At 48.3% G+C, this 27,388-nt stretch overlaps 1 protein-coding gene across 1 annotated transcript in view; it reads right to left on the reverse strand.

The window, feature by feature from the left end:
- The window catches only part of TMEM178B (transmembrane protein 178B), a 330,441-nt gene that overhangs the window by 198,852 nt on the left and 104,201 nt on the right, over positions 1 to 27,388 (reverse strand). The window contains exon 2 of the mRNA XM_032304350.1: positions 17,773 to 17,886. Coding sequence (XP_032160241.1) covers positions 17,773 to 17,886 — 114 coding nt within the window. The remainder of the gene's footprint in view (positions 1 to 17,772; positions 17,887 to 27,388) is intronic.

Raw genomic sequence — 27,388 nt, forward strand, 5'->3', positions numbered from 1 at the left:
ATCTTTAGCTAGCATAGAGGAATAATCTTCAGAGTTTGTTAAAATACAGAGTCCTGGACTCTGCTTATGATTTTACTGCAGTAGTCTGAACTACAGGGCAAGAGTTTGGTTAGTTGGTTCGTTGGTTGGTTGGTTTTTGCACGGCCCCTCCAGTGATTCTGGGGCCAGCGGTCCTGGGATCACAATTTGGAAATTCTGCTCTGGGGAAATATCTCATGTGATAGATGCACAGCGAAGTCAAAAATAGGTGCTGCCGATGTTTCAAAAGGAAGTACTTTTTGGTGGAGAACTCACAGGGATACAGGTAACTCCTAATGACCTTTTGAGGAGCAAAAGGCAGAAGTCAAAGTGTTCCAGGCTTGCCAAACACTGAACCCCCCAGAAGAATCTGTGTGACAAGGGGCTCAGACCCTTTCCCGATAGAACACGTACCCGGGGGGGACACTCCCAAGTTAAGCTCTCAACACCGATCGATCTGTGCTAAGACACCGGGGAGGCCCCGAGAAGGACCAGTCTGAAGTGCAAGAAGAGCCATGGGGGACCACCCCCTGGAGAAAAGTTTCCACGGTTAATATGGAAAAGAGAGAAACTTCTTCCTCAGAACAGAGCTTGCCCAGCTGAGAGCAATGTCATTTCTACCCTCTACAATCCTAGTACACGCCATCATGCTTCAGGCTAAGCCTGCACCCAACAACTTCAATCTCATGCTTCTCAGCTCCTTTTAATTAAACATTCTTCACACCTGGGGTGCCTGGGTGGTTTAGCCGGTTAAACGCCCGACTCTTGATTTCAGCTCAGGTCATGATCCCTTTTGTACACACTGCAAAATGTAGATAAATTTCAAAACTTCTTGGCAGCTCTTCTGCTCTTTTCTTGAGCTCAGTAATAGAACTGGAGGTCAGGATAGCCAAAATCACTGCAAAGAAGCCAGAAACTTGAAAAGGCATTGTCCATTCATTCATTCCACAAATAGGCACCGAGTACCTTGCCTTTTCTGTATGTGCCCGCTCTGTTCTAGGCTCTGAAGATACTAGACACAAACAAGACAATGTGTCATTCATTCCTCTCGAGTTTCCCGAAGTATCAACCAACTCCAAGAGCCATAAAAATCCCAAATGCTCCTGAACCCACATAAGCTACATTCAGCTTCATTTTCTGAACATCCATTAGGATTTTTTGCATCTGACTGTCAACCGCTTTAGTCCTGAGAAAGAAACCTAAAAGAGGAAGCAAAGGATTAAATGGGGGGGGGGGGGTGACTAGAAGAGGAGCACTTAGCCAAGTGGTACACACACCAAAGATGAATTAATGTGGATGGGAAAGAGTAAGGTAACAGGAAGGTAAAGACAAAGAAAATGAAGAGAGAACTTGAAAAATGAGCACAAACGGCTAATCACCATTCAACCCTTCTCATAATTATAGAAATGACATTTTCAAACATGAGTAACTATTTTTCAACAAATTAGAATATACTTGAATAAAAAAAGAATTTCCAATAGAGGTAAAATTGGGTTAAGGCGAAACCAGCTGGAATTTTCTGGGAAGAATTTGGCATTCTATATCAAGAACTTTAAAAAAATGCACGTGTCTTTTGAGCCAATAATCCCTGTTTAAGGAATTTATCCTAAACAAGTTATCAAAAATATTGTCAAAGATTTATGCACAAGGATGATCATTACAATGTTATTCTAACAGCCTTAAACTAGCAAAACATAAACATTTAACTGTAGCAAAAAGGTTATGTAAATTATGCATGTGTGTATGGTAGATTATTATGATGTCATTAAAATTGGGTTTATGAAGAGTTTTGATGACACAGGGAAATATCTATAATTATAAATCAAACTTGGAATATAAAATTATATATAAAATATTATTTACACCATGGAAACAAATGCTAAAGGATATGTGACCCATCAGTAATTTGCCTCTTGGTGGTCAAATTTTAGATCTTGCTTTCCTACTCTCATAAGACTTTTCTGTCAGATTTTTCTGTTAGGTTTTATTTTGATAATCAGAAGAAATTAAATAAGCCAATGACAGAAAGAAATAAAATAGAAGGAGGGTAAATGTTCATCTAATGAGGAAGAAAAACGGGCTGGGATCAGGGCGGGTGGTTACAGGGCACGATTACGACAGAGACTTAAAGGGTTCGGATGATGGGCAAATGCTTGCTTTCCAGTATAGCCCCTGGGGACAACGTCTGTTTCAGATTTCCTCCCTCCTTCCAAGATTCATCAGCATTTACATTAGGTTTCAATCTCTCTGACAATTCTTAAACAAACTTGACCTGACCCTATGACATTTTAAAAATTTCACTTGGTTTCCATCATTTTCAACCTCCAAGTCGAATCCTAGCTGTTCCTATAAATGTCATACACTGAGTTAGGAAAAAAAAATGTTACAAAAGAACTACGGCATTTTTCAAAATTATTTTTAAAAAATTCTCTGTGGGGTGCCTGGGTGGCTCAGTGGGTTAAGCCTCTGCCTTCAGCTCAGGTCATGATCTCGGGGTCCTGAGATCGAGCCCCACATCAGGCTCTCTGCTCAGTGGGGAGCCTGCTTCCCTCTCTCTGCCTGCCTCTCTGCCTACTTGTGATCTCTCTCTGTCAAATAAATAAATACAATCTTTAAAAAAAAAATCCTTTGGAGTAGAATCAAGATCCCCCTGCCAACAAAACAAAACAAAACAAAAACAAAAAGAACAAAAACATAGTACTGATTGTTAGCAATTGGCTCTAGATGCTTTCTCTGGAGATTCCATCTCACTGAAGGAGATGAATTAGATAGTCCTGGAAAGCTTCTAAAAGAGTACCCTGTCTGTTCAGCACTTACCTTGTGCACAGTAAACTATAAATACTTAATGATGAGGTCAACGATAATGACTCAGTTGATCAATAGTGAGCATGGAGACAGCATTCCATTTCCATGCACCACCAGGATTGCTGCCAGGGGAATGGAAGAAAGCCACCACACTTGGAGGAGACACCTGCCTACTTTTCACCCATGTTCTTCCTTCATCCGTTGACCATTTCCCACTAGTGGCAGCTCAGTTTCCGCAGAGTGAGAGCTGAGGTTGTTACAACACAATGTTGGAGTTTCTGGCAGCCCATATGAAGGGTGCCAGCCATTTCCTCACCAGTGTCCCTTGGCCATGCAATTTTAATGAGCCCAACCTCAAGAGAGGACAAAGGAGCCCATGATCGTGTTGAATTATTCACGCCTCCAACTGGGTAAGGCAGAAGACCCCTACTTTCTGAGAGTAAGTAATAGCTACTCATTGATTCCACCCCCCCCCTACAATCCTAGGGTGAGAATCCAGTCTAAAATAAAAAAATACAAGAAAATCTAACCATCTTCTTAAATCTGAGTTCACGAGTGACTAGTGAATTGTGTTGCAGTTGATTATTCCATTCTCAAGAATAACTTTTAAGGATTTGGTACATTTAAATTTATTTAAATATTTTATACATATGTATATATTATATGTATATGTATTGTATGTATATTTATATAATATATACATATATGTATTATATACATATATTATATATGTATATATGTACATATATGTATGTGCATATGTATATATGTACATATATTATATATAATATACATATATAATATAAATATACATACATATACATATATACATAATATATGTATTATATACATATATATATACACACACATAAGACAACTCATTTTTACAGCTTAATGACCATGATCAAAGGGGTCTTGTTTAATAACACACACAGTTAGCCTTGAGACTTCAAGGTCAAAGAGATATAGAATTCATACATTTACCAGATGCCAAAGTTCAATTAACTTTTGAACGTAAGTTGAATTATCATTTGAATGTAATGAATATACCTTATATTTCCATGTATGGAAAGAGAAATATAAGCTCAACAAAATATAGTTAATTCTTCCCTATGCTTCCAAGAAAGCTCATTTTCCCATTTTCCATGCCCTTGGTTAGTGCAGATAAAAGTTATTCTTGGGGATAAAGACAGTTCCCATCCAAGAGGAGTAAGAAACCTGCTTGTTCAGACCTTGTCCACACACCTCAGAACCTCACTCCTCCCCCAAGCATTCCCACTCAGCAGGGAGCCCCACCTCCTTGTGTGATCAAGCCCCAGATCCACTGGGCAGAGCCTATCCATGCCAGGAGATCCCGGGCCTGGCCTCTCACAGAGAGCCTCTCGGGGTCCAGATACCACCCACTTCTATCCATCCCATACGTGCTGATGGATGAATTTGCTAAGGCATCCTCAAGTCCCACTGCTCACACCATGAGCCTTTCCCATGAGTGACCTCTGTCACTTCTGTAAGCCTCCGTGTCCTCCTCTGTAAGACAAATGTCCAAAGTGTACGCTCCTCACAGGACAGTTGGGGTTTAAGTAAAATAATGCATCTCGGGGCCATGGTAAGCACTCAGTAGTGGTAGTAATTACATAAGAGCGTTAAGTTCCATAAGGATAAGAAACAGCCATTCTTGGGCGCCTGGGTGGCTCAGTGGGTTAAAGCCTCTGCCTTCGGCTCAGGTCATGATCCCAGAGTCCGAGGATCGAGCCCCGTTTCCGGCTCTCTGCTCAGCAGGGAGCCTGCTTTCCTTCCTCTCTCTGCCTGCCTCTCTGCCTACTTGTGATCTGTCTGTCAAATAAATAAATAAAATTTAAAAACAAAACAAAAAAAACAGCCATTCCTTTCATCTGGTGCCCCAAACAGTTCCTGTAAATGGTAAGGACTCATGTTTAATGAATGAAGTATTTTAGGGCCATTTCAAGTGCCCCTATTCCTGACCCACTGTGCTGGGCTGAAACAGCCTTTTCCTCCTCTCTGCACACTGCTGGTGGCACTTTGTGTGCCGATGTCCCATAGGCCCAGCCCCCACCATTCTGAGTTGCTGTTGCTGCTCTAGACTCTCCAGTAGACTGCAGGCCCCTCCAGGCCCCTCCAGGCCCCTCCAGGCCCCTCCGTCCCTGCCCAGCTGTGCACAGCCAGGCCCTCAGGAAACCCTGGGCAGGAAGGTGCTGCCAGGTCATTCCAGGAACAACCAAAGATGGCACTTCGGGAACCAGAGCACAAAGCTCTGACCAAGAACTGCAAATGCTTAGGATCCCAGGCCTTCTGCAACTTAACATGGAACAGAGGCGGTATTTTTTAACTGGACATTTCTGTTAGCTCTGCCACGCTACACAGGAACCGGATTTCAAACCTTAGCCAGAAACCAGAGGTCCCTACTCTTTTTGATATGAAGTGATGTTTACTTCCAGGAAATGAAAAGATCCCTTCGGGCAGGAGCACAGGCCATGTGGGGTGGGGGAGGGCAGCGGCGCGCAGAGCTAGCCTGACAGAGGGACGCAGCCAGACGGGGGCAACACAGGATGGGGTGCTGGCTTGAAGTCACCATTTCTCCTCAACTCAGGGCTGGAACAAACACTCCCTTCCTTCTGCTCTATCCTCACGATAAGTTGCCCAGAGCTCTGGAAAGGTAGCTTTTGTGTAGCTCCTCTTCGTGGTTTCCCTGGCAACTGTGCAGCATCTAGAAGCTCCAGGAGGGAAGCGGAGGGATGGGGTGGCGTGTGGAATACAAACGCTGATGTCATCCCAGGTGCTGTCCTCTCCTGTGCTGTCCCCTCCACACCCTCGTTCAGGAGTCTCTCGGCCTCAAAAGGTCACACACACACACACACACTCACACACACCTCTGACTGCTCATTTCTAATTTGGTGCTAGGTGCCCAAGCAAGGAGCCTCAGGGAAATCTTACATAATTAGTCTCATTTTATCAATGTGAACGGAGAAGAGGACTGAGACCAAATGATACCTAACGTCAAAGATGCTTGCGGTCTCACGGCTGGATTTCTGGATTTCAGATAAGCCTACGGAGGGCGCATCATGGGGCGTTCATTAATTTTGTATCAGCAGCTGGTTTGGGACTGAGAACCAGGGACCTAGGAGGAGCCGGTGCTTTCACCCCATGGACGGTGTCTGGTTCGGGGACCCAGCATGAGATGCAGAAAGAAGGGAGGCAGGGAGACCATTCAGAGGCAAACTGCCCAGAAAGTAAAAGATAGTCTCCAGCTTGGAAAGGAGTTCTGTTCTCAAGCCTCATTTGTAAGTCAGTTATTTAGAATTCAGAACCTATTTCCAGAGAAGTCATGTCTGTTATAAATGATTGGGTTTCGAGGCTCGTCCACAAAAACCTACTTAACTCATAATGTAGATAAAATACTATACATCTGCAATAAAAAGCAATAGAAAAAAAGACCTGTTGTGATACCAGTAATTAAATGGAAAAAAAAAAAACCCAGAAGTGGAAAATAAATAGCTTTCTTTCATTTCTTTTGACTACTTGAGCTCTTGCATGGAGGGGCGGCTAGCCTGGCGACTCGTGGGGAGGGTTCTTCACTTGCTTTGGACAATGGGGGCGGGGTAGGAGAGGAGGATGACTCCTCCCATAGGACTGTCCCATAGGACAATGAAAATTAGAAAGCCTAGGACCTAAGAAAACGGGCAGAGAGAACAGAAGAGTCTGTGAGTAGGTCTGTCTGGTAAGGCATAGGGAAGGGATCCTCAGGGAGAGGAAAGAGCACGACTCCTGCGACCACCAAGGCCTGGGCTCCAGCTGCACCTCTGTCTCTTACAGGCTCGCACTCTGAGTCGGGGCTCCATCGGAGTCTCAGTCCCTCTTACCACCAACCTCAAGCAATCACTCCATCCAATACCCGCATGGTGGACACTGCACACACCACCCAGGACCCCCATCAAGGAAGGATTTGTTGCCCTGGTTCTGGGAGGGCTGTTGGCCTTTCAGGGGTCAGCCCCTTCTGGGGATTACTCAGACACAGAGCATGGAGGCCCAAAGCTGTCCCTACTCTGGTGAGCCCACATCCAAGAAGTAATGTTACCAGGTAGGAGGCTCCAGCCCAGCCATCTGACCCCATTCCAGAAACTCTAAAGGGTCACTTGTGGGACCAGAGCCCTCTGCAAGGGACGGGTGGGGGGGGTGTCACGGGGCCTGTATTATAGCTGGACTTCTCCCTCTGTCTCATCCTGCTCTTCCCTTCCTTACCGCAGAACTGCGTCCTTAGGGCACTGCTTAATAAACATCCTCCGGCAAAACTCCACCTCAGAATCTTTCCAGGGAACCTGACCTGCAACAACCTGGCCCAGATTTGGCACAGGTCATGATGAGACACTTCTCCTGCCACCTCGCCTCACCTGCCCAGGGCACAGATCAGCAGAAAAGCCTAAGAACACCCCAGTTAGCTCTGGGAGTGGAGCTTCTCGGAGCCCAAGGGCAGCATGGCAAGTCAGGATCTGGGCGACTCAAGGGAATGTGTGTTTCCAGCCCCTGAAAGATGGCCGGCGCACTCAAAACACCTGTAAGGTTGTGATTTAATGTCTGAATGTTCATAATCAACAGCTTATAATTTGGAAGTGGAATCTATTTAAGAAATTTGAGGATTGTTCGGAACTACACTGTCTGATATGGTAGCTGCTCGGCCATGTGTGATCATTTAAATTTAAATTAAGTTAAATTAGACATTCAATTGCTTAATTGCACTACTCCTATTTCAAGGGCTCCACAGTCAGATATGGCTTAAGGCTAGCATATTGGGAAATGCAGATTTATAGATCATCTCCATCATGCCAGGAAGTTCATCTGGATGGCCCTGGTTGGAATGTTGAATTACAAAGAATCCAAGAATGTTTTAATTGTAGTCAATACCAAGCTTCCATGGAAGACTCCCAAGATAGATATGCATAGAGAGTGAAGCAAGACAAGTAACACATTATTTTTGGCTCAGGTTTAGCTCCACCTCCCACCTTCTACACATAAAATTACAGTTTTATATGAGCAAGGCTGAACTCCATGGAGAACTACTTTAGGTAAGCCTGAGTTACCCAGAACCAGGCCAACCTCTTGACCTTCTATGACCTCCAAGTCCAAACCAAAGTCAGCTACCAGCAAAAGACCAAAAAATAGCAGAGAACATCAGCCCCAAAGTCAAACTAGCGCAGGGGTCAGCTCCCACAATTATCTCAGAGGACCAAACATTTTAGCTCAGCCTGGTAACTCCATCACTAACACACGATGGCCAAAAAAATAAATAAAAAGTCCTTAAACCTGATCAGTTTATGCAGCCTTTCTTCTTAGTCATGAACAGAAATGTGGGCTTTGTCCTAGCAGCCAACACTGACGATCACTAAATATGACTTGATGGACAACGCCAGAGTCTTGGACTCAGCAATGCTTCATCGTCTCTCCGGCAACTCTACATATTCTGCCTTACCTTCACTCTGGATTTGGTTCTTGCCTTCTGCCCACTCCATGAACCTGGCATTTCAGATCCTCACTGCTTCCCTAGAACCCCTGCTATCAGGACTCAAGTTCCATCTTTCTCCCCATGGTCACGGCTACAGAATAGGCCCACCACACTCAAGCTCAGCCCTACTTCCCAAGGAGACTCAGGTCAGACAGAGCTGTAGCCCCCCTCACACCCAACTCACAGGTTATAAGCAATCTTGAAGGCCAATCTATCTCCCTGTAATTCTTGGTCCTTCTTCATTGGTAACACAGAATGGCAATATCCATGACCACAGCCTACACCATCCCAGAGCCCATCCTGAGCACAGAGTTGAAAATAAGGAGCATCCTTTTCCCCCAGAATAGGAATATCATGCCTCAACCCTGATTATGCCAACTATCCTCTTCCTAGACCCACCTCCTTTCCCTAAATCCCCAAACCTCTTGCAGTATTTCCACTTCAGGAAGAGAAGAGCATTTGATCACAGTACAGACTGGAAATTGCAGCCTTCCTAAAAGGCAGGCTGAGCCACAACAGTTGAGAGAATCATTTCCATGCTCCCGTCAATGATTTCAGTACAAATGTACTCACAGCATATTTATCTTCAAAGCTCTGAAAATGTTACTTCTTAGCCACTTAGTATGTAAATCTTCTAGAGACTCCTGTTATTGTCTAAACTGTATTCTTATTGGACACAAATGGTAAATTAGAGGGCTGCTTCTGCTATTGCTATCCCACTGAGGATCCCAAACACTGATGATTTTCTGTTCTGAAATTCCTTTCACAATATGCCACACTGTTGCCATTCAGCACATAATCCTCTCAGCCACTTTCTACTCCCACACTGTGCGCACCTGATACAAGCTCCCATCACACACACCTGTTCAGACAGCAAACCCACCACAGACCCACTAACACGTGCAGCCACATAGGAGGCAAACACCCACACAGTCTGTGCAGAGTTCAAGAGAAAAGCCCCCAGGTCCACAAAAGGTCATTTTAAATCCTCTCCCCCACATCCTACGGAGACCCCAATGCCTGGTACAACTCTGCCCTCCTATAATCGAGGCACCTAATAATGCCTCCTGGTATTAGGTTTTGCAGACTTACTGAGTTCACATTAATTATTTTAATTTAAACTTTTTAATAACTCTCAAGACAGGTATTATTACCTGTTTTACAGATGAGTGTATTGGATTTAAAACACTGACATAGTTTGCCCAGGGTCATATACCTAGACAGTGACAGAGCTGGAACTCAATCCAGTGCCCCCTAGCCTCAGTGGAGCCTGAAGCCAGTTTCCAAAATGAAGAAGAACGTTGGAGACACAACAAAGAGGTTTCAGGCTAGATGTTAGGAAAATGCTAATAGTATACATAATGCAGAAAGACAGACAAAGAAAATAGCTCACCTCTTCCATGCTGTTTTATTCAATTAACAAAAAGAAATATGGAGGAAAAGTGAATTACCAAAGCTATAATAGGAAATAGACACAGACACACAGACAACAAACAATACACGAATAGGGTTAAAAGTCCTGCTTCTGTGTGAGAGGCTGTACTAAATTCAATATTCCTTCTCCCAACCTCCATTCAAGGCCCACATACTCTCTGTCCTCCCGAGCCTTCATTGACCACTACAGCCCCCACCAATGTCCCCTCCACCACCAAGCGTTCTCAAACTCTGGAGATTCTGATTCAATAGGCCTGGGTTGGGGCCCATGAATTAACAATTCTAATGAGTTTGCAGATGATGCAGAATGGCCCATGGACCACATTTGAGTAGCACCTGTAGACTCTAATACGACCTTTACCATGAAATACAGAACTTAATTACCTTTTCTGCTAGAACATTCTGATGCCCAGATGCCTCTCTCCTACCCTTCACCATAGTCCTACCATCTTCAGAAGCAGCCTCAACTCCAAAGCCTAGGACCAATCCTAGTTTGAGACCTAGCAGTTTGAGACTGCTGCTTTTACTAAAATTATCTCCCATTTTGATCAAGGCATGATACCCCTTGACATGTGTATCCCGGACCTTAAATGTGGGCTTTTCTCAGGCACTGCTCTCTATTCCTTATGCTAACTCCCTAATGTTCTAGATTTCCTATAGAAGTGGGGCCTGTAAGAACTGGATCATGTAGTCCTGAATCCCCACTGTATTCATACCTGCTGACCCACTGCCTTGATGATAAGTGTCTGCTGCCCAGGCATCCATGCCTCATCCAACCCACAGTCACTGTTGCTGAGCTATTCCTGCCCGCTGGAATATTCAGTTTCTGGTTTTATTCCTTCCCCCGACTGTTACAGCGTGCCTGGACAGTGAGCTGTGACTGTCCAAGCTGTCGGAAAGAGGAATCACAAGTCATACAGGGCTTCCTTTTCAGCACCTAGAGCCTGGACAGTTCCCCCCAGGAGGGCCAAGAAGAGGCAGATCCCAGGTCATCCCCACTTTTCCCTTGCTCCAAAAAACAAACAAGAAACAAACAAACAAACAGGCCATGCCTCTGTGCGAGGTAGTTTGGGCTTCTACTTTGCTTTTATGCCCTCTATAAGGAAATCTTGCTGACATAAGTGAGGAGTTCGGGACCCATGATGTGTGCACGTCAGTAGCATTAGCCTATGTTCTGGGTAGTCAATAAACATTAAGCAACAAGCAGTCTGATCCCTTGCCAGTTGGCACCTGGAAATAGATCATCCAATTTGGGAAGAAGAATACCTTTTAATATTCCCTCCAGCACCTAACACAGGGTTTCTCCATGAATATTGAATGAATAAATGAACAAATGGGCGAGGGAAGTTGGTGGGATTGTGCCCAGCTCTCCTTTGTGGCGTCTGATTCACAACGCTCAGCAGAAGGAGGCAGGTTCCAATGTACGGAAGCTGTGAGAATGTTTCTAGGCCAGACTCCCAGCTAATGCCCCACACAAACTTGGACTCACACATTCGTGAGTTGTGTTTGACAAACACAATGACACCGACACGGGGATTCTCAGATTTGCTTCAGTACAGGGATCATCAGCGCATCTTTAACAGAAAGCACTGTATCCTCCAACCCAACTTTTACCCCAGGCTTCCTTCCTTCCCACTCCTGAGGCCATCTCAGAAATAAACCCCCATCCTGTCCACTCCATTCCTGTCGCCGACCCCCAGTCAGGCCAGCCACCGCAGTAGGTGGGAGAGAGAGCATCTGCACTACGATTTTAGGGAACTCTGCACTACCTTTAACCACTGCATCGTCATCCCTTTGGGTTAGGTCTTTTGAAAGTTAAAAATATTATGGGGGGGTGGGTAATCCAAGAAGATGTGAGCACCTCTGCACAAACAAGTTCATTGAATTTTTGACAGGCAGGGGAAGCTGTGAGGAGAAGGAGTGTCCCGGCAGGAGTTACCGCTGCAAGGGCAGATGGAGGTGCAGTGGCACGTGAAGGGGGCTGTGCTCTCTGCCTGGCTTGCTGCAGAAAAAACCAGAAGCTCTGGGAGGACAGGCACAGAGCAGCCTATGGGGATCCTCAAAAGTTTACAACATTCCCTGCAAGGGCTAGGTGGGGTTGAGGGACAAAGACGTTTGCAAAAAGCAAAGACTTCAGGACACCAACTGACATATGGTGATGTCCTGATGACTGAGTTTCTGTGCGACCAAGCTTTCACAGTGCTGGGGATGGCTTCTCGCTAGGCATGACCCCCACGGAGGCCAGTCTTGCAAGCAAGAGGCAGCTCACAACAGACTGCACGCAGTAAGAGCCTCACGCAGGCTGGGCTCTGATGCGGATGCAGGGGAAGGAAAATGGCTGACACTGCAGGGGACCCAAGCTTCTAATGTCTGGGATGTTTACTTCATTAAGCTGTTTTACATAACAGCAGCCAGAAACAGAAAGGGAAAAAAGAGCTGGAGGAAGTCCGCTGGAGTTTGGACTTGGATTCTGAGTCTCCGATTCCTCCAAGGCCAAGGTGGAACCTCTGGTAAACCACTTTCTCCCTGGCTTGGCTACTCTGTCTGCAAAGGAGCTGGAAACTGCGCTGGGCTCCTAGGAGGAAACCTCAAGGGGCAATACAGTGGATATGACAAAAAGGTAGTCATCACTGGGGTAGTTACTGTTATTTTATTTTCATCCCAAGCCCCTTGGTCTACCATATTCATCCTCCTTCCCCAGCCTCCTTCTGATGGCTGGGGAAGGAGGGACCAGAAATCCAGGCAACTCCTGAGCTTGGAGCCCAGAAGTCTTAATGGGCAGAAAGTCCAGAGCGTAGATGAACAGGCTGGTCCAGGAGCTGCCAGGGCAGTTCGCAGGGAAAGGAAAAGAAAAGTGCCATCAGGCAAGAAGCAAACATAAATCCAAGTCCAAAAGGCCAAAGCCAGCAGGAAAGAGCAGGAAGTAGCCTCGGGAGCAAGAGGTAGGCACGACCTGGCGGTGGCTAGAAGGAATGAAACAGCAGCCCCAGGGAGACTAGGGTCCAGGGGCAGGAGGCACTAATTATGGAAAGAGGAGAGGGTGTGGAAAAGGCCAGAAGAGAGGGAGACCAGGTAGGTCTTGGCCAAGGAGAGTACGGTAAGTGTTCTGCGCTGAAATGTACAACAGAGCAGCAGGACAGACCAAGCTTCTCACCACACGCCAACCTGGGTGGGGGCTGGCCCCCAAAACTGAGCTAGCCTACAGGCCCCCCACCATGGGCACCCTCCAGCTTTGGGGTCAGGGAGCCAGGTGTGTCATCCGAGGGTCTACATTAGACAAGAAACTTCTGGATTTTCATTTCTTCTCACTCTTTTAGCACACTCACTGAAAAGCCCTTGCTTCTTTGTGGCCTCAGGCTCCATGTCGGTCTGTCTGTCTCCCTCCCCTACACCCCTGCCCTCTTCTCCTCTCCTCCGTCTTAAGGACTCATCTTATTTCTCGGACCACTTCCCAGAGCTCCTGCGTGAGCGTGTGTTGTTGGAAGAGCGCCCTCAGGAGGATGGGGGAGCACGGATGGTGACGTCCGGGATGGCCATCATTCCTCCTCTCTCCCTCCCTGGCCAGCTGGAAATGTGCCCTGGGACCATCCGATCTAATTAACTGAAATTTCAGTCTTGACAGAAGGAGGCTTTAAAATAAATAAATAAATAAACAACGCTAGCTTTCTTGGCCCTCAGCCTCCCGAGAGATAAAGCAGAGGCTCTGACTTCCAGGGAAGTGGAGTCCCAGCTCCCTGATTCCTGCTGCCAGGGGCAATCAGCTGCAAGCAGAAACCTCCATCCTGAAAACACCATGTGGAATGCAAAACCGTAACTGCACAAAAATGGTGACTCGGGAGTGCTAGGGCTCAGACCCCAGGGGAAACTTGGCAGCAGCAAAGCAGAGATCGGAGGTACGTACCCTTCTCGTACCTTCCACCAGGTGCCTGCCCTGTGGCCCCGAGGCAGGCTCCCTGGGACCACCTGGTGCAACACCACTCATGCCAGCTCCTTTTTGCAGAAGCCCTGATCTCTCAGACGTCTTCGCAGACCCAGCTTTCTCGCCCTCTGGGCTCCCCAGGCCCTAGCACAGGCCACCAGGCTCCCTGCCCACCCACTTCCCCTTGCCCAACCAATGGCCACATGCAGGCCCCCTGCTTCACTGAAAGGGCATCACCAAAGGGACTCCCGTGGCACATGGAGCATAGGCAGAGCCACTGGGGATGGCCTCAAGGGCCCCTGGAGGTGGCAGGAGGACACAGAATTCTCCCAACAAGGGCTGCAAACTTGGGCAGAGCTGCAGAGCATGAGAAGCCTGCGGGGTCATTGTTTTCTAGAGACCAGAGGAAGTGGCAGTGTTTCAGGTGCCACCGCAGCGCCAGCCTGCTTCCCCTGCACCGCCGCTCATCTGATTTCGTCATAATCAAAACATCACACCAGGCAGCCCATCCAGAGAGTAGCACTGGCCAAGCTCATCTCCCGTCGCCACTGTCCACCCCTCATGGGCCCCCCGCTGGAGGGGGCAGGAGGCTCTGAGTCAGAACCACAGAGTCTGGACAAACGCCACTCAGGGTCACTGGAACTTAACGGGAGGCAGTGGACGGACAGGGCGGCAAAGGGATTGCCCCAGACAGAGAGTCATGCCTGGGGGGAATGAGGGCACAGCTCCAACTCTGGAAGGGATTCTGCCTCCTCCCAGGGAGCTCCGACCTGGGTGGGAAGACAACAAGCATAGAGTGCTTCACCAGCCATCACCATCCAGCCCAAGCAAACCTCGCCAACATGTCACTCAGACGAGCCAGCATTCATACCTCAGAGACCACTCCCCACACCCCCCCCACATGCACACACTTATACTTTTGGCTCTCTGGCCTTTATTCCCCAGGGTGGTTATTATCTCTTTACACTTGGATTTATAAGCCTAGTGACCTACAAATAATTTTATTCCTTCACTACTCTTCACTTGACCATAAAGTGGATGAGCTCTCGGCCAGACAGTGAAGCCTCCCACTGGTGGTGGAAACTGTTGAGAAACCACAGCACAGTTTTAAACCAAACTGTGCTTTTCCTATTAGAAAAAAAAAAAATGTATTTCCCCACATCAAGGGGTGATGACCACATGAAGAACGTTTAACCTCAATTTAAGCAAAGTCTGAAATATTTTCCAAATTGTTTCAGAAAAAATACCGATTTCTTGCCTTTGGTAAATATGATCTATTGAGAAAAAAATGACAGAATGTAGGATATTATGGTCAAATTCCGAAATGATAACCAGCCTGGGATCAATGGGTTTATGGATTTATTTGATCTCATTGACAGTATTACAGAGTACAGAGCTCTCAAATATGAAATCAGAGTCCGATTTTTTTTTTTAAATTTCCAAAGCTTGGTTGTAGGGGTTTGCTAGCCTTTGTAGTTTCTATTTTATTTCAAAGGGGGCTCATGAGCCCCCTTCCCACCTATCAATATCAATTGATATTGATATCAATCAATATCTGACCTTTGAAAATTAAAATTGACATTTATTATCCTTTCCCATGACGCCAGCATTGACAATTACACTTAGCACCAACGTCAGATGGGACAGATGGTCACCTGCCCTCCGGCTGAGAATAGCTATCACTGATATCAGGAATGGCAAATGTTCTCTGCCTGCTTAATAGCCCATTAGGCCACTCTGTGAAACAGGCAGACAAATCCCTCCAAAAAGCATCCGCTTCACCCACCGTGGGATGCCAAAGACTTCACGTATCAGTCGGTGAGAGCGCTTTTATCCATTCAAAACAGAAAACTATTAGCACCCCGATTCACAGGCATAATCTGCCCACTCGAGTTTGCAGAACCCAATGGTGCCGCGGTTTCAGAACAAGGACCCCAGAGACGCTGGACTCCAAGAAGATTCCACAAACCTTAGCGTTGGCCTCCTCTCTCTGTCTTTGCCAACACCATGTAACATCCCAGCAATGCCACAGTAGGTAATTTAGTCGAATTCCAGGGATCCAGGGATCTACTGTGCGCAGCCCATAACATTCTACTGAGTTTCCCTGGAAATGCCTCAGAGCAATTTACACTAATTCTCCTTCTTGCTGGAAAACTCTCACAAACTACCTTAATTGCTTGAAACAATTATACTATATTGTAATCATCACACTGCCTTGTAATTATTTGCGTTGTGAATGGGTCCTTCCCCCACCCCCCCACCTCTGCCTCCAGGTGTGAGCTCTTTCAAAGAGTTCCCTGTGGCCTCAGTGTTCACTATGTGTCTGGTACATAGAAAAACTCAGTACCTTTGGTTGAATTGAGTAAATATGAACCAAAGCCATGCCGATCACTTCTTCTTAGCTTCTGTTATGACCCCATAATTTAAGTTATATTTAAGTGGTTACTCGGCAAGGCTTATCACGAACCTTGAACATCTACTGCAGGCTTCTGTTACCGTAGACCAATGTAAGTGGGAAATGAGCAGTCATTTTCGAGAATCTATGTAATTGTCTCCGTAATGTCTACGGCCAAAAAAAAAAAAAAAAAAATTTTTTTTTTTTTTTTAGTAATCCTGATTACTAGTATTTCTAAGGCAAATCTCACATTAAAGTTAAGTAAGTATGTGTAAGCCTAGCTCAATGTCTGGTGCACAGGAATGCACTTGCAACGTTAGCACTCTGTCCCCACGTCTGCTTGCTGTGTCTGGTAATGTCACAGCCTGAAGGTAACAACTTAGTTAATGCTTTCCAGCCACTGATACCAGCCCACCACTTCGGGCCAGTGGCGGGAGCAATCATCCAGACACCTGGTCACAGACTTTTTTTCCTGAAACCAGTGAATTGTTGCTCTGTTTTAATTTTACGTGCCTCTCTCCCCTGCCTCCACCTCAAGCCATGGTCGTTTGATTAAAGCCAAACTAACAAGTGGAAGATACCCATCAGCCGCCGAGCATGCAAGACGGGACTAGGAAACAATGAAGGGAGGAAAGAGGTTTTCGACCTTCTTCAAAACTGACGGAACAATTTAGCAAACCATAAAAGACCCTCCCTCGCATATTTCTATGCCTTGTGAGATCACGTGGGGGGAAGGCTGCAACAGAAAAGAAATGCCAAATGCAGGAGAGACAATTCAGAGCAGAATATGTCCCCTGAAGAACTGTGCCACCAGCAAAGGACAGCTTCCCGGACACGGACAAGCAGGACAACCCCATGGAACGGGAAAGTGGAAATAGCCAACTACCTTGGCTTGCTAATGAAGTCGTCCTCTTACCACAATTAGCATCTCTGAAGGTTCCCAACCAAGAAACTCCCTAAGAGCTGGAGGCAGCTATCCTGACCTCACCTGGGCAGTCACATGCGCACTGGATCCCCAAACCTCTCGTTCTTGGGGAAACAAGAGATCCTACCCCTTAGCGACTCACCCAGACACAAACTCCCAATGCTATGTAGCCTGCAACCCCCAGCGGGCCTCACCAAGTACAAAGAACGGCATGAGGGATTCACAGGTTGCCACGAGAATTCTCCAAGCAACTCAGGAGACGCACTGAAGTTAGATCCCAGGAGCTGGTTTCATTAGGTGGTGAAGTCATACCCGGGTAACCAAGTAGGATTACCGATCATTTGTCTGTTCATTGCTTTGGGGTTGTTCGTTTTCTTTTTTCTTTTTTTTTTTTTTTTTCTTTCTTTATGCTACATGTATTTGTTGCCTTGATTTATTTATTTATTTTTTTTTAAGTAGGCTCTCTGTCCCAACATAGGGCTTGAACTCACAACCCCAAGATCAAGAGACACATGCTCTTCCAACGGAGCGCCCCTGTTTTTAATTTTAGGAGCAAACTCTGTAAGTCTACTGCCATCAATGCCAGCGGAGGCAATTCTGACCCACAGGCACTGACGCTTGAAGGAACCACTGTCGTGCTCCGAGACCATCTACAGGCCTAAGAGGCACATTCGTCCATCTAGACCAGGCTGCCGATGGGCATCCAAACCTCTGTGACCTCTGAAGGCCACCGCCAGAGAAAGAAACTCAGGTGTACTTACGAAGGGCGTGCCACTCGTCCTGACGGATGGTCTTCGTGATGTTGAAAGTGAGGTTCCTGGGGATGGTGGCTGAGGAGTAGTGGTATTTGATGTACGTGCATCGTTCAATTTCTCCTGCCGAAGAGAGACGGGAAACCGAACGTTAATGGGCAGCAACCGTATCTTGAGGCAGTTTCCGGGACCCATTTTTCTGTCCTGGGGAAAGAGACTTGTCTCCTATCAGGCCTGGTGACAACTATAGTTTACACAAGGCATTAACTTTGACTCCAAAAAGTCATGTCTACTTTCCAGAGAGTCAACTATAAAGTCCAACACCATTGATTTAGATAGAAAAATACCTCCCCGGCATCATTCAGAGATGGAAAGAACCAGCCTCTTCTCAGCCTTCTGCGGGGAGGGAGGGTGGAAATCAAGCCCCTTAACACACTCAACATCAGGTCCAATGGGACCTTTCCTGATCATTTGACTAGTGAAGCAAGCATTGCTCACTTATCAAAGGACTCCTATCTCAGAACAGAGTTTCTCAAAGCGTGGTCCAAGGACCACCAGCATCCTCCAAGAACTTGCTAGAAATGTCCTTTCCTAGGCCTAATCCCAGATCTGCCAAATCAGAAACTCAAAGGTAGAACTTGCCATTTGAATTTTAATAAGCCCTCCAGGTGATTCTTTTGTACGCCAAAGTTTGAGAACTATTGCCCCCGAGAATCTAACAAAATTACCAATGTATTAATTCATAAATCCAGCATGTTTGCAAATTCCAAAAGAAAAGGCCAATTAGGAGTTCCTTCCCCATTACTTTTGGTCTCCTGTAGGCATGTCTTTTGACGCTTGCATATCTGGGGAATATTAAAACTCAGTGTCGGGGGAGTCATTGTGAAGAATCAGGGAAGAAGTGATTTTTAAGGATTAGGGGTTTAAAATGTGGTTTTGCACCTGAATAGATTTTGATGGTAATCCATTTTGCACCCCACTGATTTTCAATTTATAAGTGGTGACACCTGATTGAATTGTTTGACCCCTGGCTCACCGTCTGCAGGGAACCCGGCAATTGGTGAAGGGCAGTAATTTAGACAGTAGCTCTCATGAAACGGATGCCTTATTGTAAATCCTATCTGGACAACTGCCCTACTGTGAGTTATTGCAAACACTCTTCCAGTGGGACAGACATTGTTTGGAGAGGCAAAGTTAGGAGAAAGTGCTAGACACGCTTTTCCTTTTTCGCCTCCTCTGCCTCTGTCCCCTTAGCCTCTCAATGTCCTCAAGTCTTTCACATGCCCCTGGCATGCCCCCTGACCACACCCCCACCGGGTCTTCCTTCTTCCCTAACTTGCTCTCTTGCTATGCCTTCTCGGAAAAGTAGTCTATCAGACCATCTCAACTCACGTTCATACTCTAAGACCATGATGCTCTGATTTCCATGACTATCTCCAATAGCATCACCTCCCATTCGGTCAACAACATAATAAAGTCCCTGGCCATCCCCAGTGCTTCCCCATCTCTAGTGGGGCCCGTCCTCCCTGACATCCAGCTGGTCACCAAGCCGGAAGCCAGCCCATCCTCCGTGCCTTCAGCCTCTAGAGTAATCGCGTGAATACAACAACCCATCTCAGCAAACAGCCACATTTACTAAGGACTTGCTGGCAGGAAACACTTGTCAAGGGCTTCATAAACCGATGGTTTCCTGCTCTACTCATGTCACGACACGCCCAGAAGAGATGCGTGCAAGGATCCTCGGGATGAACAGATGCCGCCTCCCTGTGAAGGAACCAACACCCCCAACCCACTTGTAACCCTCCATGTTCAGGACTTTTTCCAACGGCAGAAACCCCCGTGCTGGATGTAGTCTTACTTCGTCCTTCATACAACCCAATTAAGTAGGCGTTGCTATGACCATCAGCATAATAGGGTATTTCACAAAAGAGAAAAAAGGCTCAAAAAAATGAGGGGACTTTCCCGAGGAAATGGCAGCACCAGGATGAGAACCCAGAAGCGTGTGACCGGACCTTCCCTCCACCAGGACACCCTCCACAATGCTGCTTGGACTGTATTCCAGAAAGGAAACCAAGGTCTTTTCTTTTTTGTTTTTTTAAGATTTATTTATTTATTTATTTGACAGACAGAGATCACAAGTAGGCAGAGAGGCAGGCAGAGAGAGAGAGAGAGAGCCGGAAGCAGGCTCCCTGCTGAGCAGAGAGCCCGATGCGGGGCTCGATCCCAGGACCCTGGGATCATGACCTGAGCCGAAGGCAGAGGCTTTAACCCACTGAGCCACCCAGGCGCCCCACCAAGGTCTCTTTTATGCACGGGATCAACTGCACACTCCTCGGGCAGGAAGTCCCAGCCAGGGGGGCTTTCCCACCCCACCCTGCATCTGCTGTATCCGAGGCCTCTGCACCTTCCCTCCCAAGAAGTGGCCAGTATGGTGGCTCCCCGGCAAAGCCTTCCTGGCAGCTTGGCCGGCGCCCAGCAACAGCGAGCAGTAGTGGTTCAACCAGGTCCCTCCGCTCCCCTCCCTGAGCTCCTGCCCTACTGCGGCAAGCACACCGATGGGCTGTGATTTATCAGTTTACATGCCGCGCTCGCCGCCGCGCTTGCCCCACTAGATTATGAGTTTCTCAAGGGCAGGGACTGGTCTTATCCATTCATCTCGCTCTGCGCGGCTCCCAGCACTGGGTGAGCACCAGTAACACGTGCTGGGAGGAAGAGAATGAATAATCTGTAAAACCACAGTGGGCGAGGCATCTAGCCGCTTCTGTTCCATGCAAGGGACTGAAATAATTGAGGCGAATCAGAATCTAACAAATAAAGGGAAGGGATGGCTGCAGAAGCCCTTTCCTATCTGGATACAGTTAGGGAGTGAGGCTTATCTGGTCACGGCGACGTGGGGAAAAACCAGACGGGCACAGAACAGCCTCTCACTGCACTTTGGAAATGTAAGCCGAGGGGCAACGGGGTCCATGTTTCTGGGTTTTGTTTTAAGAAGAAAGAGGAGAGGAAAATACAAAGGGTAGAGCATTGTATCAAGAATCCGGATCGTCAGTGACCTGATCGTCGAGCAGGTCGTGCTGGACGCCGCTTCGGAGACGCCAAGCAGGATCTCCCCGGAAATGGCCAGATGGGTGGCCATCACCGATGTCTGCAAAAAGTAATGGATTTCTTGGCCAAGATCAGGTTCTCTCAGGCTCAAAGCAAACTCTGTAAGTGGCCATGGGTTCCAGGCAAGCTGCAGCCAGCTGCCTCCATCTCCCGTCCCCCCAGGCCCCCAGCCCCCCAGCCCTCGAGCCACCTGACACTCGGCGCTGCAGGTGATGGGCCGGAGCCGGGCCTGGAACGGCCCCGCTGGAGGCCTCACTATTTGCTTTGCCTCGGGGAGGCAAGCATCCTGTCTTTGACAGCAATTAAATGTGAAAGACTCAAATATTGCCTAAGAAGAGAGGCAAAATATTTATCCATGTGTCTGCAGGTCCTGTCAGTGTGCTGGGCTTTTGTAAATACAGGCGCCATCTGGGCACCGAATTCCTGTGCCCAGAACGTGGGCTTCCCAATACAAATAGGTTTTCCGGCAACAACCCAGAGGGGCTACCTGAGAGGCTGGGGAGAAGCCCACAGCCTTCCCTGGAGGGAAGGTCAAACCTGTCTTCCCGACTCCTACCTTCCAGCAGGGAGGCCTCAGCCTGGATAGGGCGGGGCGGGGGGCACCCTCAGGAATGAGGACAACTTAAGCCTTCATCCATACTCTGCTTTCGGGGCTGGTGACCCTCCTGTCGGCCACCTCAGGCTCCCGGGCAGACAGGATACCCAAGTGGGTAGTTAAGAAGAATTTCAAAAATGGAAAATTTATAAAGCTGAGCCCAGGGCGTGCTGAGGCCAACAATGGGGGTTGTGGGGACGTACAGCCGGTGACACAAGGACTTGGTATAACCTAAGCCTGGAGAGACAGAGGGAGCAGACACCAGAACCTAGAAAGAATGGCCGCAGGTGGAGGGGTGACATGACCTTGGGCAGAGGGTCTCAGCCAGCTGGGGTGAGGGGACTAGGGATAAACATGCGACCTCTCACTCCTCCTTCCCCCAGTAGCCCAGCCCACCAGAAGCGGGAAGAGGAGGGGGTGCCCAGGAGCTGAGAGCAGGCGCAAGGTGGAGGGGGTCCAACGGGCAACACGGGCATCCGGCTCACTTCCCTTTTTTCCCTTTCCTCCCTTGCTCCTCTCCCATCGCCCTGGCCCGCTCTTCTTCTAAAGGCATCACTCCCATTCTCCCTCACGCCAGTGTCAGCCAGCATCTTCTCCCTTCCACCTCCCCCTGCAAAGGAAGACCCTGGGTCAAGGAAGAGTGGGAGACCGTTCCCGTCCTTGGAGCCCACCCTGCGAAGTTGTGAGTTTGCCTTCTCAAATCCTTGAAGACCCAAGGTCCGAGTGTGATGACTCACTTTAAGCCCTCAGTGTGATCCTGACGCACAGGGAGCACTCAGGATCTTTAGTCTCACTCGCTGTCCTACAACTGCTTACTCTAAGGGGGCAAGACCGAAGCAATCAGAAATAACATGAGCAACCACTGCTGACATCATGCCACATACATTTTAAATACATACATAAATACATAGATGTATATATTTATATATATATAATGAGAAATTTCTGCACATGAAAACCCTAGGAGGCTGGCAGAGCAAGAGCTCTGAGGTACCCTAGAACAGGAGGAGACAGACCAGGGAAGGGAGAGGCAGAGACGGCACCAGACGCTGAATTCTGGATTCCGCTCATACCTTACAACAGCGCTGGTAAGCGGTTCTCCTCTCCTGCGCATCTGCCATCAGTGAGACCTGGTTTCCGAAACCCTTGTGGAAGGCTTCAGTATCTTAAGGAGGAAGCTTCTCAGGCAAAACGATTGGAGAGGCAGCCCTGAGACCCACCCCCACTCCCACTCCACTGGAAATTCTCTGCCCTGAACAGGTGCCATAGCACTTTCAATTCTTCCATTAGAGAGTTGTTCCTTTGGAGCAAGTACTATGCTATTAGAGCTCTAAAGGGGCTGCCCTCTGAAGACGTTCAGACGGGTGGCACTGAGTCACTAACAGGGGTGTGAGTAAGCGAGCTCCCAGAGAAGCTGGGAAAGGCATGAAGAATCCACTGAGAGAGGGGAAGGGCAGGGCGTGCGCAAAGGCAAACTCACAACTTCGCAGGGTGGGCTCCAAGATAAGTGAGGACATGGGAACTCCCCCGCCCCCATGTTGAAGGCGGAGCGATCGGTACAGCCACTACAGAAAACACTACCGTGCTTCCCCACGGACAAAAAATAGTACTACCGTATGATCCAGCAATCCCACTGACAGGTATGTATTTGGAGGAAATGAAATCACTTTTTTTTTTTTAAGTTTTGTTTATGTTAAGTAATCTCTACACCCAACACGAGGTTTGAACTCATGACTGGAGATCAAGAGTCACATTCTCTATCGACTGAACCAGCCAGGCACCCCTGAAATCATTATCGTTGTTTGTTTTGTTTCTTTTGTTTTTTATTGGAGAGAGAGAAAACACAAGGGGAGGTGCAAAGGGAGATAAAGAAGCAGATTTCCCAGTGAGCAGGGAGCCCGACACAGGACTCAATCCCAGGGCCCTGGGATCATGGCTTGAGCCAAAGGCAGATGCTTAAATAAGCCACCCTGGTGCCCCTGAACTCACTGTCTTCAAGAGATAGCTGCACACCCATGCTTACTGCAGCGCTATCCACGACAGCAAAGACATGGAAACAACCTAAGTGCCCATCAATGTATAAAGAAAATGTGGGAGACACATTTGTGTATGTAGGTAGGTGAGTAGATATATATGAATATATATAACAGAGTATCGTTCAGCCATAAACAAAGGAAATCCTGTCATTTGCAACAACATGGATGGACCTTCAAAGCATTATGCTAAGTCACAAAAAGAGGGAGATCTTATAGTCTCCCTTATATGTGGATTTTAAGAACACACTGAAACAGAACAGATCAGCCACTGCCAGAGGCAGAGGGGATAGAGGTACAGGAGCTGAGGGAGGGTAGCCCAAAAGTAGGTTACCGGTTATAAAAAAGTTCTAGAGATATAATATACAGCATGCTGACTCAAACTAATAACATACATTCGAAGGTTGCTACGAGTAGATCTTAAAGGTTCTCATCACAAGAAAAAAATTGGCAACTATATGGGGATGAATGTTCATTACTGTGGCGATCGTTTCTCAGTATATGCATATATCAAACCAACACACTGTGCACCTTGAACTCACGCGGTATTAGATGTCGGTGGTATTTCAATAAAACTGGGGGGGAAAGTGGAACGAGTCAGTCTGGACATGTGATAGTCAAATGTGCTTAGGAAACACTGAGTTAAAAATATCTAAATGGTTTACTTATTATGGGACTCCAAGAGTTTCTTATGTATGCTGTGCCTCCCTCCCCCGCCCCTGCCCCCCCCCCAAGAAAGGACTGGTGCGGCAGGCAGACTATCCCCAACAACTTTGACCCCAAATCCTTCCTTATTCAAAGAACAGTTCCTACCACTGCATTGTGAGTTCCTCACCAGCAGAAGCCCCGTCTCTTGTTTACACTCTCTCCCCAGACCCAACAAGCCCTCCACACACATTCGGAGGGATGAAGAAGGGAGACTGGGGTCTGTTACTCAATCAGATGATCCCTAAGGTAAATGAAGTAGTCGGCTCTGAGTATTTGCCCGCCTCCCCTCAGAAGCCATTTGCTGGCAGTTACCAGCCAAGCAACACCAGGGTCAAATGTCCACCTGGGAACTGTGTCTGCATCTCGCCTTGAAATAAGCCTGGACCTCTGTGGACAGAGCCAGGGCAGGGCCTCAGTGTACCCTGGATTCCCACTGCAGTCGCAGGGAGCACCCCAGGAAAGCTGACAGCACCCCCTATGCTCTCCCTGCCTCAACACGCTTCGCAAGCCCACTTAGTCCACACGAGGCAGCCTACAAGAGAACAGGAGGGGGGAGCAACCCTCAGGCAAGGGCGGGAGAGCCAGAGAGCACTTGTCTGAGCCCCTGGGGGGTTGGGTGGAGCACAAGGCACGCTCAGCAGTTACACAGAGGGTGACCTCTGGGACCCCACCCCAGCAGGCAGCTCAGCAGCGCACACTTCACGGCTTTCTCCTCCCTCCCCTGTTTCCCAGGGACTCCCGCACATCTCCTGTCTGCAGGCCACACTGGGGCAGGGAGAGCTATAGGAGAGCGGTGAATGTGGGCTGTACACCAGTGTGGCTGGTATTAGGTAAAAGGACCTGGTCTGACTTAATCCACACATCTCCCTCATGGCAGGGCTCCTTCCTTAGAAGTCTTTTGGATGCCTACCCTATGTCGATGCTTCCAGTTCCTCCCAGCAACCCACTGGGGTCGCTAGCGGTTTCCCCATCTGACTGAAGGAGGAAGCAGGGCAGGCAGGTGAGGCCGGAACCCCTCAGCCGGCCAGGCGAGAAGCCGGGGTCTCTCAGTGGGCACACGACACTTTCACACATCACAGCTGGGATGCCTCACGGCCTGTTGAGGGTTTACTGGGAACAAGGATTTTTTTTTTTTTTTCCAGCCCCAGTGCCTTGTAGGGAAAAGGAACTTGATCCATTCATTAGTGAAGGAAGAAAGAGGAGGAGGAGATGACACCCAGGCCTTCTCCGCTGCTCCTCTCGGTGCTGACGGCACAAGCGCCCAGAACACTGGGGTCTGGCCTGCCTGCCCACCCAGCCTCAGCCTGCCATTCGAGGGCGGCGTCACCCCCCCGCCCCGGGGTCTGACAGCCCTCCGTCCGCCTTCCCGCCCGAGGCCTGTGCTCTGTGCTTAACATACGGAAAGATTAAACAGGGGGTAGAAACACATGGAAAAACACGGAAAACCAACATTAAAAAGAGAGAGAGAGATGAAACCAGTTAAAAGTTTAAGTCTTATTCAAAGAGCTTTTTTTTTCCCCCAAGGAAAAAATGAGTTAAAATGCCATCGTAACAGGGAGAGAAAGTGGGGAGCTTTCCCTGTAGCAAGTGAGGAAAGCCATCGCCCGCTGCATGACTGTGGTCACCGCCGAACACGTGAGCGGTCCTAAGAGGGAGGGTGGAGGTCCGGGAATTCGAGGTTGGACATTAGAAGCCAAACTGTGTCCCCGATGAAAAAGCAGGGAAGCAGACCACCGTGCTCCAGGGGTTCAAGGAGGGCAGAACAGCCGGGGTCCCCCACCCCTCCCCACCCTGTCTGCCAGTGGGGCCGAAGGGGGATAGGACTGGGAAGGGCACATGCTGGGCTACTCCACCAACCACAATGTTGGCAAGAATCTCCCTGCCGCCGGGGAGGGGGGGCAGCTTGTCAGCGAAGTCTATTTCAAGAACCCCCACCTTCCACCACCTTCTCAGGCGCCTCTTAGCACCTTCTGCTCCTCCCAGATGTTCTGAGCCCAAGAATTTGCCAGGCTTACAGCCGCTGCAGGCCCAGCCAGGAAAGGTTTTCTTTAGACTGAGGGAAAGTGTTAGGTTTTCTCTTTTTAATGCTTTCAAATGAATTCCACTTGGTGTGCTTTGTTTTCCGGCTTGGGCCTTTTAATGTCCGCGCGCACTGCAGGGTTTACAAGCGGAGCCGTGTTCAGGGGGCCCTCCCGAATCACACACATGGCATTCCGGTCTCAGAACCCCAGCTGCTACTGCCAGCACCCCACTCATCCCCCAACACGTGCCTGACCCCTCGCCTTGGGCCCGGACATCTTCCTCCGGCTGCTGCCATCACCAGGTGATGTGCACCTGCGTCCCCTCTTTCTACCGGAACTAACAGCTTCGAGCAAGGGAGGCTGCTGGGGCTTCAGCTCTGCGCTCCCAAGGGCCAAAATGGTGCCATGAAGTACTGTCATTCGTTTCAACCACAGCTTAGTTCGATGCCTGCTTTCTCTGTATTAGGAACTATACAGAGTTCTTTAGTACGCATTATCTCGTCGGACCCTGGAAGGTAAGCCCTGTTACACTCCCCATTTTGCCGATGAGAACGTAGAGGCTTAGCAAAGGCCCAGGTGGATGCAAAGCCATCGGATACCACACCCATCAAGACACACTGAGGAAAGCCAACCAAGCTCTTCGGCAAGAGACCCGAGAGGTCTTCAGTCAGAAACAAATGAAGCAGAACTCTTCCGTTGACAGGGATTTCCGGCATCTCCAGGCTTTGCTGCTCTTACCACAGTAAGATGAATTGTTGGCCTCCAAAGTTCCCCAGAGAGTGGAGAGTCCCTGGTCATAGGGGAGGGGAAGTTAGGGGGCCTTCCATGCGTGCCCCTCAGCCACACTCTTGTCCCCATTCCTAGGACAAGCCACTTAGCAGGAGAGCTCTCAGGCAAGGTACCCAAGCCCTCAGAGCCTCACGTCTTCAAAGGCAGAAGGCAGATAATAGCACTCGCCTGCCAGGACTGAGAAGCGTAAGTGAGCCAACCTAACGGCTGCCCAGTATAAGCATTCAGTAAATGCTCTCATGCCCCTCCCTACCCCAAGTCACTTTTCCTTCCAGCGAGCGCCTTCCAGCTTCCACGCCCACGCGGCCATAAAACCCAGCAGGACACTGGTTCAGTGGACGCGTCAAAGTCTCTCCTATACCACCGTTCCCCCT

Source organism: Mustela erminea, chromosome 11, assembly GCF_009829155.1.
Source record: "Mustela erminea isolate mMusErm1 chromosome 11, mMusErm1.Pri, whole genome shotgun sequence".
Classification (NCBI taxonomy): Eukaryota; Metazoa; Chordata; class Mammalia; order Carnivora; family Mustelidae; genus Mustela; species Mustela erminea.